The sequence below is a fragment of the Haliotis asinina genome, chromosome 1 (genome assembly GCF_037392515.1).
Source record: "Haliotis asinina isolate JCU_RB_2024 chromosome 1, JCU_Hal_asi_v2, whole genome shotgun sequence".
NCBI lineage: Eukaryota > Metazoa > Mollusca > Gastropoda > Lepetellida > Haliotidae > Haliotis > Haliotis asinina.
Genome location: NC_090280.1, coordinates 64,552,707 through 64,567,661, shown reverse-complemented (window position 1 = coordinate 64,567,661; position 14,955 = coordinate 64,552,707). Strand labels below are relative to the sequence as shown.

The 14,955-nt window shown below is 38.3% G+C and overlaps 1 protein-coding gene across 1 annotated transcript in view; it reads left to right on the top strand.

Annotated features, from left to right (window-relative positions):
• Positions 1-7,040: 7,040 nt before the first annotated feature.
• LOC137281932 (ATP-binding cassette sub-family C member 9-like) overlaps positions 7,041-14,955 on the top strand; it is a 54,740-nt gene continuing 46,825 nt past the window's right edge. Inside the window, exons 1-2 of the mRNA XM_067813662.1 lie at positions 7,041-8,222; positions 13,370-13,549. Coding sequence (XP_067669763.1) covers positions 7,659-8,222; positions 13,370-13,549 — 744 coding nt within the window. The 5' untranslated portion in view covers positions 7,041-7,658. The remainder of the gene's footprint in view (positions 8,223-13,369; positions 13,550-14,955) is intronic.

The window sequence follows — 14,955 nt, the reverse complement described above, 5'->3', positions numbered from 1 at the left end:
ATATTGTTCTTTGATGCATGTCAAAATATTAATTGTTTGGCGGCCATATTGGATTTCGGCAGATTCTGATGATACAAGTTTAAAATCACAGTAGCTGCGCAGGTGTTGCACAGAAACACAGGAAAACTGACTATATGCGTAAGCATATTTGGTATGTGTCTTGATGCCGATCTTTTTTGGCACCGGTCAAAATTCGATATCTCTAGCCGTTTGGCCGCCATCCTGGAGTTTTTCGTTTTCCATGGTTGCCATAGCAACAAAAGTTGAAATCCGAATGATTTCATTTCTACAGCATCATTAGATACAGTCAGGGGGATGCTGTGTGCAAAATCGCAACTCTGTACGTATAATAGTTCCGGAGATAATGGATATACGGTATTTGGGCGGAGAGACGGCGGACACGTTTGTCACCATATCTAACCTGCGCATACTATACAGCTGGTTTGGGCAAAGCAGAAGGCTTGTACACATGACATGCTATTTTTATGTCTTCCGGTTGCAAACAAACCAAATCCATTTTTCTCGGATGACTGGATCTGAAACAGGTGCACCATCTCTACTGACATGATTTTTTATTGGATCGAACGCAAATTCATACATGTATTTACGAAACCTAACATATCTATAAACAATCTTTATGGATTACATCCAGATCCACGTCTGTAACATTTATATAAACTGATAGAAAATTAGAGGAACCACAGTACTCCAGTTCAAACATTTTCATTTAACAGCAAACCACTGTCAAAACTAAAGGCAATGTAATTTGTTTATTTAACACGAACGCATCATTTGCAACTGAATGTACAACCATTATGTTTCTTCCTTGATGTTCTAAAAAGACGTGATGTTCATTTCTACAGCATCATTAGATACAGTCAGGGGGATGCTGTGTGCAAAATCGCAACTCTGTACGTATAATAGTTCCGGAGATAATGGATATACGGTATTTGGGCGGAGAGACGGCGGACACGTTTGTCACCATATCTAACCTGCGCATACTATACAGCTGGTTTGGGCAAAGCAGAAGGCTTGTACACATGACATGCTATTTTTATGTCTTCCGGTTGCAAACAAACCAAATCCATTTTTCTCGGATGACTGGATCTGAAACAGGTGCACCATCTCTACTGACATGATTTTTTATTGGATCGAACGCAAATTCATACATGTATTTACGAAACCTAACATATCTATAAACAATCTTTATGGATTACATCCAGATCCACGTCTGTAACATTTATATAAACTGATAGAAAATTAGAGGAACCACAGTACTCCAGTTCAAACATTTTCATTTAACAGCAAACCACTGTCAAAACTAAAGGCAATGTAATTTGTTTATTTAACACGAACGCATCATTTGCAACTGAATGTACAACCATTATGTTTCTTCCTTGATGTTCTAAAAAGACAGCATCTCTTTCAAAGCCAGTAAGAATTCTCAGATAAGGAATGAGACAGTTACCATTACTGACCGTCCTGTGATCCATGTATGTGCAGCCATTGCTAATATTATAACTAAGCGACAGAAGCAAATTGCCAAATGGTAATAAAGCCAATAAGCCCTGATCACTCCTCGCAGCTATATTATGAATGTTATGATAATATTACGTTTCAGTGCTGTGTGAATAAATAATTTAAATCTTTGCAAACCTTTTTCTGTTCGACCCATATAACTCTGAATAAGGCCCTTTTGACTTTTGGGCATGGTTGATTTCAATCTCACCTCTGCCCTTTTGACATTTTCCTTGACCTTTCTCAGCCCTTTTGTCCTTTGGCTCATTTGACTAAACCCTGGCACACAAGCATTTCTCATGAACTTGAACTTTATGAATTTTCATCTTTGTATTCAACATACCCACTGTTGTCATGATGCTGTGTTTAAAATACTGAAAGCAATAGACACTTCTCAACATACATAGCTGTAAAACTGCTGATGAGGCATTAAGTAATACCAGTCACTCAATCACTTACAGTTGGCAGTGTTTCTTCACTTGAGTGTCCAAATGTACAGCAAACATTTGCTGCTTTCCACCCAAATTATTTCATGCATTTTTAGATAAACAAAAAGACAGAAAAGACAGACATTGAAATGTACATGTTTATTTACACAATGACACCTATATACATATGAACAATGGTAGACCATGTCTAGACCTCATGTACATTCACAATCAATGGATGTCGCAGTCCTTCAGCATTCCTTTGTTTACTGAAAATCATTTTGGATTACTAGAAATATTAACACATACATATTTCTTCCGCTGTGGCTATTATTCCCAAATCAACTTAAACATAATTGTAAACCAAAAGTCACTGTGTTCTGTAATCTTATTGGTTGATAAACATGATCAAATGGTATTAGATTCCCGGAAACTACAAGACTTTTCACTGCGCATTGACCTCGCAAACAATTGTTTTGTTGAGTCATCAACAGTGGTGACGTCATTCAAATCATATTGTGACGTAAAGTCAGAATGATGTAAACTAGTGCAGACAGTAAAACCCTTTGGTTTACTTTTGTGTTTACAATGTCGATAAACATCATGTGTTGGTCAGTTTCCGGGTGTTATTGATAACACCCGGAAATTGACCAACACATGATGTTTATCTTCTAAATGTATTGCGTCCTGGATTGGATCATGATTAGACTGAACTGACCCATTACCTGGGCAAATTCTAACCTGGGAATCCAGTTCGCTCTTATTGCTCTAGTTGTAATGGACGAGTACCTAGTCATCTAAAAACCATTCTGAAAATGCAGCTGAATTATTTGACTCATGCAAGGATTTCAAATTTTATCCCTTGAGGAAACACAGATCTTGAACAGTCACATTGGTTTTGCAAAACCTGTGGCTGGAAGTTATTTGACTCAGATCTCAAGAATCTTTAATCTGTCATTGTATCTTGTTTCTTGCAGCATAACGGTCACATCCTCAGCAACATCTCCAACACACCATCTCCGGCATCACCAACACACCCTTTCTGACATCACCAACACACCCTCTGAGACATCACCAAAACGCAATCTGCGGCATCACCAACACACCCTCTGTGACATCACCAACACACCATCTGTGACATCACAAACACACCATCTGCGGCATCACCAACACACCCTCTGTGACATCACCAACACACCCTTTGTAACATCACCAACACACCATCTGCGGCATCACCAACATACCTTTTGTGACATCACCAACACACCCTCTGTGACATCACCAACACACCATCTGCGGCACCACCAACACACCTTTTGTGACATCACCAGGGTGCTCATCCACCAGGAGCTCCACGTTATACAGTCTCCCAGTGTGGCATTAGTAACATTTGGTGCCCAAATTCAATGGGACAGGCGACGCCCGACAATGGCTAAAGAAGATGGATTGCCTTCGACAGCACCAATGCCATTGTATTTAGATGGACCCGCTTCTACTTGGCTGGACTCTCTTAATCCAGCACCAACAACTGCAACCCATTTCGAAGCAGTCTTCACTCAGAGGTTCAACAATGTCCCCTCACGGGCGGCTTTCCTGTCTGCCCACCAAAATGACACATACCCTAAATATTGGTAAACCTAGGTCCAATTTTCCCCTGTTAATGTAACCACTCAGTTCCTTATGGGCCAATTCTTACCCGGTCGTTCAATAGTTAAGCCCGTTCTAGATACCGCTCGTAATGGTTAGTGCATATTATGGAGATATTTATGGTGGGAATTAGATGGACTTAGACCCGATACATGCCAGTGTCAGTTCAACCGTATTTGAGTCGGTCAGAAACCACATGAATACCCTACTCAAACACGTTCTACTGACTCTGAGCCGACAAGTTTTTGTTGTACCCAGTATATGACGAGAACCAGGCAGGGACCAACAAGTACCATATTTTGGTATAACGCGCCCGGACTTGCGACATTCAATTCCTCGGACTGACGCTCTAACCGCTACACCATGGAGACATGCGTAGTTCTAAATTACATTATATCCAAGAAAACCATGTAAGTCTGGAATTTGCTTATAGCAAGTGTAGATGACCTCGGTTTCTGAAAATGCAGAAGGTCTTTTGGATCTTTTTAATTATACATTATATTCTATGAGTGTTATTTTGAATCGTTTTGTCTGCAATGTTCATTTCGGAGACTAAATGTTAGTCTACATGGTGATGTAAACGCATCAGTGTTTATGCATGCAATATGTCTCTCCTATACATGATAACACTGGCATAGATATGTTCACGTGTCTGAACGTGATGGCTTGATTTGATTGGTCCAGCATGTGGGTAGCTTTACACTCTGACAGGTAGCCATTGCTAAAAATCATAAATGTGTTGGGAAAACTCGATCATATTCGACCGGCATGATGCATCTGTAATATGGGATGGATTTTGTGGCGTCATAACACAACATTCATTCACCTCCACTGTTTCAAGGTTGTGGTCTGACATTCGGTCCACTACAGTACTGTGTGGTGTAGGCTTTGGTGTGTGTCCTTAAACGTTTTATCAGATAATGATTGTATGCAATAAATGGGACGCTATTGCGTGCCGTACTACTTTACCTGGTTTAAGGACAACACTGACGTTTAAAGTGTCGGAATGTGTGTCGGGTGTCATGTTTGTATTGCACATCGCTGTCTGCATGTGTGCCAAACCGAAGTCCCCATATAGGTGCAATGTGTGAAGCTCATTGATGGTGTCCCCGGTCGTGATATTGCTGGAATATTGCCAAAAGCGGAATAAAGCCTCACTCACTCGATCACTCACGCACTCAGTTTAATTCGAGCACTTGGGAGGTGAAAGGGTCATCCTCATACGTGTCACAGGTTTATGTGAGCTACTTCTGTACAGTAAAGTATAGCTTGTGGGTCATGGGTTGGTCGTAAATCCGTTAGAACAATGCAGTCACGTGGTAAATGTCGAGATGATTTAGACAGGGACATCGATGATTTCGAGGTATTATAATTAGGTTTTAAACACATGTCTTTAAACACGATCGTTACTCTTTAACCAGCCTTAAGCAAGTTGTTTTTACTGATTTAACCATTTAACCGGCCATCTACATACGAGGCCCTGCTATCCAGCTAACACAAGAACGATTTAAAACATCCCAAAACAGTTCATGAAATGTTCCAGAAACATTTTTTGTTCTATTCACGTGATTTTGTATGGTTCTGGAAATGTTTTAGAAACATTTTCTCAAACGTTTAACTTTACGATGTTCAAAATATTTTTGTCTGAAATGTTTGAAATGTTTAAAAAATATGTTTTATTCGCGTGCCTTTCAGACCACAACGGAGGTCGGACGACAACTATTTATAACTATATTCCCATATACTCGCCCATGTGCCTTACTTAAGTATTTAGGGACAGATAAATCTAAATCACACTGGCACAAAAGATTTAATACTTTTTTGGGGATGGTAACACTTATTGTTGCTGGGTTTATTCTAATTTTATGCTTGTCACATCCACAAAATATTGCAAAACCATGACGTGTCCGTAATTTTACACACCTAAGACCTGTTGCACATTTGGTGGAGAAAGCATATTTCAAGAAGGAATACAAAACAACTAATAACATAAAAATATGAAAATGCTTGTCGAACTTCAGACAGCTATTAAACGTTGAATCAACCCATGGGTTTAGACGTTGAAATGGGCACACTGAATAAACGTATAAAAGACGTTGTTATACGTCTAAGCCAGATTTAAACCTCCTCTAGGCGTCTAGTAGACGTCCTGTGCCTGCTGGGTTGGGGTTGTATACTGAAGTAACTTCTGGGTCAATGGAAATGACATCAAGTGTCATTTCAATGACGTTGTGAAATAGTTCAACCATGTTGTAGAATGACATTTTTCAATAACATTTTGAAAAGATTTTAGAAGCATGTTCGGTATTTCTAAGAGATTTAGACATTATATCAATGATTTGGGATATGTGTCCACAGTGTTTTTGAAACGTGATGACAATGTTTCATTACACATGTGTTCTACAACGTAATAAAAACATTTCAATGACATGTTGTGAAGTAGTTCACTCATGTTACTGCATGACGCATTTGGAAAACATTTTAAAAATATATCTAGTATATTAGACAGTATTGGTATGATATCTCTTTAATGTGCCGACAATGTTTTTGAAACGTGATTGCTATATTTCATGTTAAACCCAATCATGCCGGGTCTTCGATGTGATAAACGGACTCTTTAAGGTCAAACTCGTGTGGAAGGAAGGCCAAATAATGATTCTCTCTGAATTACTGATAGATACCCTTGAAGGTCAGGGTTAGAATATTGGCCTTCAATAGTCCATGCTTGCCGTAAGAGGTGACTAACGGGATCGGGTGGTCAGGCTCGCTGACATGGTTGACAATTGCCATCGGTTCCCAAATGCACAGATCGATGCTCGTGTTGTAGATCACTAGAATTGCCCAGTCCAGACTCGAGTACTGCCACATAGCTGGAATATTGCTGAGTGCGGCGTAAAACTAAACTCACTGACTCACTGTTAGACTCTTCTATTTTCTCCGTATGATTTCAAAATACTGATAACGTAACAAAAACAATATATATATAGTTATATATAGCAAATAGTTTAAAACATAAGAAAAATGAAAAGCAAATTGTGTTTCGTCAAACACATCACGACCTAAAGTTTTGGAATTATTTTACCTTTTAACTATATTCTATCTCATCATTTTGCATCGGATAGTATATGTATTCTATTTACCAAGCTTGTCAAAGACAAATATTCCTCAGTGCAGTGTAGAATAGGCTTCAAAATGTATTTTTTCCGTTTTAGTTTTCCTGAATACCAGCTTTATAATATGGCGTATCGATATGGAATTCTTGTGATTTTCTAAATCGTCTCCGTTCTTCATGCACATACACAAATAAAGCAACAAGATGTATGTAACGATTGTTTTTGCAAATTCAGTGTTCTTAAACAGATGACGCGTAGCAATAAACACACTTTTGGTACAGAACTACATTTCTTCCCATACCGGAAAGCGTAATAAGGTATTATTCAGTGTGTTGTTGGGCAGTAGCTCAGGTGTGTCGCGAGCTGTCAGATAAGGACTGAACGAGGGATGCAGTATTGTGTGCATTATACTATCAGCTGACTAAAGAGAAGTTCGGTTCGGATTATTCGTGCAGAGATCTGCCGCATGTGTAGGTAACTGCACATATATTGCGAGGTTGGACCGATAGAACGTGGGTAGTATATGAGAACCAAAAGATGAGAATCCTGCGAAAATGTCAAGGGATGAATTGCACGATTAATATCTGAGATGAGGCATATATTGGCAGGGTGTGACGTGACAGTGGTTACGAAACAACCCAGTTTTACAAGTTATGAACATTGTTGTTTGATGGATAGTAACTGATTAAATATTGGTAGCAACATTGGAAATTCTTGATAGCGTACTTCACAGGATATATTATAATCATCAAAGGTGGATTTTTAAACACTTATTGATAAACAATGAATCTGATCAAAACAGTTTATACGACCTTGTCAAATTCATGATTATGTAAGTATGTAGAAATTATAGAAAATGTAATGTACATCACATTGCAAAGAGAGTTGAGCCAGGCGAAAGAAACAATGATGGACAGAAAGTAAGGTTGGTACAGTGAAACACTCTTTAACAATGGGGTTCTGTGGAAGCAAGGAAGATGCAATGAGCGTCAAAAAGGGCGTTCTTCTGAACACCTGCTTTGTTGATGTTCTGAACATGATTCCGCATGCTCTTCTTGCTCTCATATGTATCTTTATCCTAACCGTGTGGAACCATTCTGTAATGGGGAAGATCAAAGTGAAAACATGGGTCCACTTCCCAGGGCACAATCTTCGCTGGATTTCAACGCTCGCTCTCATAATCATCAACATTGTACAGATTGCTGAGGGAGTGATTTCTGACTCCAATGACCCTGACACAGTGAACTACCATACATTCATCCCTCAGTGTGTTACTACAGTGGGTACCATCGTCAGCATCACTTACTACCACAATGTGGAGATGTGGAATTCCCCGAAGTTTCTGTTGGTGTTGATGGTGTATTGGCCAAGTGCAATCATTCTCAAAGTTTTGAAAGCATTTTCACTTTACAAAAACAACCTGACTTTAGAATATCTGAAACCCTGGTTGCTATGGATGGCTATCACGGCATATCTCATCATCTTTATTGTGGAGTTGAACTTGCTGAGAGTACAGGTATGCTGTTTCATTTCTATCCAATAGCATTATACATGTTTCTTTTCATAGTACAAATTTGTACAAGTTTACGTTTTTCTCTCTTTACTCATAGTGAGTGAGTGAGTATAGTACTGCACCGCTTTTAGCAATATTTTGGTAATAACACTATTTTGAACACCAGAAATGGGCTTCACACAATTTGTCCATGTGGGAAATTGAACCCAGCTGTTCACCTTGCCAAGCAAATGCTGTGTCCTCTAGGCTACCCCACTACCTCTCTTCACTTATAATGCAGGTTAGTTTTTAATGGATCATTCTCTTAAAGGTCACATGCAACCTAAACATCAAACATAGTTAAAACACAGTTATCACTTATTCATGATTAAGAAAAAATAATATACAAAATTATAAGCATATAATTGCAAATCAAAAGTGCAATATTTTGTACATGGCTTTACCTCCCCCGAAATGATGCAGTCTCGATACTGAACCCAGTCAGAGGTGGTAGGTGTGCACTCAAGTGTAATGCAGCTTTTTCAACGGCCATTGGTTCATTTCCCAATACGCTTAGTCGGCTCTTTGTTCATGGCTTATAAGCCCAATAGGTGTTAATTGCAGGTGGTCAGTGATTGAAGTTGTGTATTGCATATTGTCATTAGCCGACAGACAGGTGACAGGCAAACATGTAGGTGTCAATAAACCAGGCATTGAGTTTCCTCTGTGACAGAGTTTGCTTATCACAATCAACATGTTGTTTTTTTTAATGTAACCAGTAGATTATTTGGTTATTTGTGTCCACAACCATGATTATACTACTGCTCACGACGTCATACTCCGGGCAGGCATACGCTCAAGCTCCGCGAACATATTCACTACACATGCATTATGAGCGCAGCACAGCATAGCTGTTGAAACCACTTTTCCCCCCAGCGATGGTGGAAAATCAGTGAATTGTTTGACCTCCAATTTTGTGGGCTTTTTTCATCGTTGAGGTTGATAAATGTACCATTTGAGACTGACATCCAATGATTGAGGGGAAAACGAAGCACCTTTGAGCGGGTGGTTTGGATATTGGTGCTATATAAATATATATATATATAAATATAACCAATCACATTGCACCCTATTTCAGCTATCGAATTTGCTCAAGTTGGAGTCAAAATTACATTCTGGATGTGTGGAATTAATTTTTATAGGTATTCAAATATCTAATTGAAATAGAGATAAAGGTTATCAAAAGTTGAAACTATGGTGTCAGATTTGATTTTCGATGAATTCAGCTGAATTGTTACAGCCCTATAGGGCTGGGATGATTCACCCATGCACCACTACATCGTAATACAGTCAGGTTTGATACAGCAGTCATATCATTGACTGGTGTATCGATACAAAACGATACACAACTTTTTTCGAAACAGTATTATCTTAAACATGTTATAGTACATATGTAGAGAAAAATGTGCAAGTATGATAGGGTTACTTATTTTTATAACAATAGTGTCATTGTTACACACAAATACCCTGAATAATCATTTTTTAAATCTTAATACTGTGTCATTCTTTCAAGGTGTATGTAAAGTGATACGTATTGTAAAATATTGCAGTATCTATGCTATTGTGACATAGTGTATTGTCCCAGCCCTGCTTTCAAACAAGCGATGTAAAACCTGCGTAACGTCTTCTCTCTGTACTCTAATTGTATCTACCTGGAATGCAAAGGTCACGCAGGAGATAACACAAGTCATTGTGTGTCTCATTATCAAAATATGAATAAATTCCAAACATTGACACTATATCAATGGAAATTGATATTCTTGTACATCAGTACTAGTTTTACTACATGAATAATACATGCCATAGAAACGTTTACATTTATTGAAATTATCATGGTCAATGATGGGTCTATTGATGGATAATTAAAAGACACAGACTTCAAGTCAATGTGAGCTTTTATCAATATCTAATGGGTAAGCCACTATCACATCATCTGTAAATTGATTGATTCTTGTCCTTCACAGGTAATTTGTATGTAAACGTGTACAGAATGATTAACATGATTATTTTTGTTATCAATTGATAGTGAAACATCAAGTTTATATAGGTGAGGAGAAGTGCAGTAGTGCACTAGTGTACATCATAAAGGATCCCACAAAATAATCAGAGAAATTTTGCACACGTTTTGTGGCTTTCTTCTCACACTCTGACATACAGATATATATCGACTAGAGTTTGCAATCTAGGATGTCTCCAAAAACAAGGCGTGATTATGTGATGTAAGCAGGCTGTTATCTGGAAGATGTTGATTCACAGTGTTATCATTGTTATCTGAAGTAATTGTCCTGTATTTTGACCTCTTCTCTTTGTCTTACTGTTGTTTACAAGGGCACGTTTAATTCACTTCCTTTAAATCCTTTTATGAATTCAATTTGTTAGTCACGATCAATACATGGGCCTATTCATGAATACCTCATTTTGATATTAAAATTTGATAAGGAGCTGTGAGGTACTCTAGTGGTTAAGACATTCGCTCATCATGCTGAAGACCCAGTTTCAACTGTGCACATGAGTAAATGTGTGAAGCCTATTTCTGGTGTTCCACACCTTTTCAAAATATGACTCTGTTTTCCTTTGCATTTGGGTGTCACTTATCACAATGACATATTGTAAAATTTAAAATATACCTGCCCTGCAAGACAAATGCCAGTCATCTTATATGCTCTTAAGAAAGTTCATTTTAATTTACCTGGAACTTCATTTTTATTTACGATTGAAAAATTGTGAAATATTTTGGAGGCAATCAGTGCTGATATGACAATAATGAATGTTTTGAGAGTGCATCATTTGCCTGCCCGACCATCCAGAACAGTCTGTTGTCATCTCGGACAGTTAATTTTCAAGAGTAACCTGTCTGTTGGTCTGGTTGCTTTTTTTTATCCCCATGGCACAGGCTTTGTTTCTGGAGCACAACTCGAAAACCTTTGATGTCTTTCAACAGATCTTGGCAGACATATGAGACAGATATTGAAGTGGTGCCTTTTGCTTTTTAAAGATATATGGCATTTATAGTTTTCATAATTTCCATGGAAACGATTCAGACTTCATCTAAAAAATCAAGAAGTAACTGTCAGATGATTTGACCTTTCAAATATGTGGTGGCAGGGGGGATATGTCATTTTCTGATGACTCTTGTTTTTTCCCTTAACAACTCTGAAGTATGTTATTGTGTTTCAGCAGTATCCAACTACAAGAGTTCTTTTGTTAGTTTTCAGTTTGAGTTTCTCTTGCCATGGGTGTATAGAGCTGAAACCTAATGATGCACCAGTGAATCCATTTATTGAATTATGTAAAGAAATAAGTATGTCTTCATGCACCAAGTCCATGTAAATATTTGAAATGTCTTACTAACCATAGAAATCTTGACAGCAGCGATTATTGAACATACATAATTCTTCTCAGCTTAGTGAACTGTACAGTGATTAGGTAAAGGGCATTGTGGCAAGCTGTCATATGCTGTCATATGCGATTCTGGAAAATTTTGTTTGATTGTTCAGTTGGACATTCCTATCAGTCTTTGAATTATTTCCATTTAGTGGAACACAACTAAAATCTAAGGACTGGGGAAGAATACACTGTCAGCAACCCATGCTTGCCGGAAAAGGCGATTATGCTTGTCGTGAGAGGCGACTGACAGGGTCAGCTGGTCAGGCTTGCTGACTTGGTTGACATATGTCATTGTTCCCAATTGCACAGATTGATGGTCATGCTGTTGATCACTGCATTGTCTGGTCTAGGTTCATTTATAGCTGGATTGTTGCTGAGAGCGGCGTAAAATTAAACTCACTCACTCATTTCTGGTGAGTCTGTCATACCATTCTAGGTAGATCATTCACACCATTCTAGACACATCATTTGCAGTAATCCAGGTAAATCCATCAGCCATGTTGCTGGAATATTACTGAATGCGGCATAAAACTAAACTCACCCACTCACTCACTAATGACAAAGTCAACATGGTTATTTTTGTAGAAAACAAAGTTGCAAAGTGATGTTAGCAAACGTTTACAAGATTAACCCATTTAAGGCAGTGTTTCCGCTGACATTTTTTACAGCTGAACATTATGACTGCCTTGCAATTCAAATACCAGTCATTTGTAAAGTTCACCAGTCAAGGGACCACACTTTTCAATGTGCATGAGACCTTGCACCCAAACAACCCATCAGAAATGTAAACTATAAAGGGTATTGCAATGTGTAAATGCCACTATAGTTTGTTTGGCTCAAAAGCGAACCGATGAATCGCAGTCTAGCTAAAAAAACTAATAAACATAATATACTCAATGAAACGCTGATCATAATCAGAACATAATGCTAATTCTGAGAGGTTTTTGCTGAATATTTTTCCTTAAAATAAACAAGTTCTTTAACAAACGATCATTAAAATACTGACACAGTTCACTATTTGTTACAAGGTAGGAGTGCAGAGAGCGGGACAGTCACGTGTGCGAGAAAGTATGGAGACAGCACAGCACAGGTTAATGAATATACAACTATCTTGGCACTTGTGCACGTGCTTCTGGAACACCTGGCTGTGCCTTTCTCTGCACTCCTCCCAGTGAACGGTTTCAACATTTTCATGATAGCATGTTAAACAACTTTTTTATCATTAGGACAAAAATCGTGCAAAAACCTCACAGAGTTGGTATGATGTTTTGATTATAATCAGTGTTTCACTGAGTATGTTATGCTTATTAGTTTTTGAATAAGTTGCAATTCATCGGTCTGCTTTTGAGCCAATCGGACAATAATTTTAGCCTGGAGTTTTCCACAACTGCTATTTTTTATTTGACAACACCTCATTGTCATTGTTAAAACATCTTTTTCAAAGACAAATAGTCACAGCGGTCATATGAAAATTTATTTAAAAATTTGCTGAACACGATGACCAACAGACTCAGAAAATTACCAAACAATCTATCTTTGTCCCAGTCAAAGTTTAGTATATACCAGATAACGGAAACACTGATTTAAAAATCACTGTTGGTTTCTGATTGCAGAATATCCTTACCCTCAGATGACATAGCCTTCCTGGAATAAAATGTGTTTTCCCACTATTTAACTTGTACAAAAGATTAAGTAAGGAAGTAATTGTTCCTGGTCTCTTTCAGAGGTACTACTTCTTCAAGCGCCCACGACTACAACAGCCCCCAGAGGACCTAGAGCACACACGGTACGCCCACTCCTACGTCAACTTCCTGTCCAAGGCTGTGTTCTGGTGGGTCACTGACCTCATGGTGGAAGGCTACAAACATCCATTGCAGTTTGAGGATCTGGGACGTGTACCAGAGGTAACATCAGTACAAATACATATTAGCAGGTTTGGGAATTGGTTGGAATCTCAAGTAATTGTCAAAATTGGTTAGCATCATTTTCCAGATTTCCTGTTCAGGTTGTTATTGCAGATAAGAATAATGTGGTTATCTGTTTTGTTTTCTTTTTATCCCCCTGGCATGTATTGCGGAGGGATATAGTCGATGCCTCATCTGTGAGTACGTTCGTCCGTATCCGTCCTTCCGTCCATATTCATTTTGTTTCCGGAGCATAACTCAGAAACCGTTCAATATTTTTAGACCAAACTTACTAGATATAATAATCTCAACCTACAGTTGTGCCTTTCGTTATTTACAGAGTTTTGGCATTTTTTTGTTTTTTGTTTTTCCATGGAACATTTTGGTGTTAGTCTAATGGTGAGGTGGGCTTCGTTTCCGGAGTGGAACTCAAAAGCCGTTCAGTATTTTTCTGCAAAACTTGGTAGATATAACAATTAGAACCTAAGGTGGTGCCTTTTGCTATTTACAGGTTTTTTGTGAATTACGATTTTCTCGGTCTCCATGGAAACATTTCAGACATAGTCTCAAAAGTGAGAGGTGTGTTTTGTTTCTGGAGCAGAACTCAAAACCGTTCTATATTTTTCAGCAAAGCTTGGTAGATACATCAGTCAAAACCTAAAGTGGTGCCTTTTAGTACTTACAGGTTTTTGTGATATATTATTTTCTCAGTTTCAATGGAAACGTTTCGGACTTTGTCTGAAAAGTGAGAGGTCTGTTTCGTTTCCAGAGCACATCTCAAAAAGTTCCTAATATCTGTCAGCAAAACTTGGTAGATGTATGTGGCAGACCCCAGAGTGGTGCCTTTTGCTATTTACAGCTTTTTGTGACTCATCGTTTTCCCAGTTTCCATGGAAACGATTCTGACTTCGTCTCAAAATGGAGTGATGGGCTTTGTTTCCGGAGCACAGCACGAATACTATTCAATATCTTACAGCACAACTTGGCAGATATTAGAAGCAGATCACAAAGTGGTGCCTTTTGCTATTTACAGTGTTTTGGCATTTTTATTTTTCCTGGTTTCCATGGAAACAGTTCTGACTTAGTCTCAAAATGAAGGGATAGGCTTCGTTTCCAGAGCACAACTCAAAAAACATTTGATATCTTTTGACAGATCTTGGCAGATATATGAGACAGATCTTGAAGTGGTGCCTTTTGCTGTTTACAGATTTATGGCATTTATATTTTTCATGACTTCCATGGAAATGAGTCAAACTTATCTAAGAAAACATCAAGTAACTGTCAGATGATTTGTCCTTTCAAATATGTGGGGGCCGGGGGAATATGTCATCTTCTGATGACTTTTGTTTGCTTTAGAAACTGCATAGATTCCTTTTGCAAAATTTACATACAATGTAAAATGATGC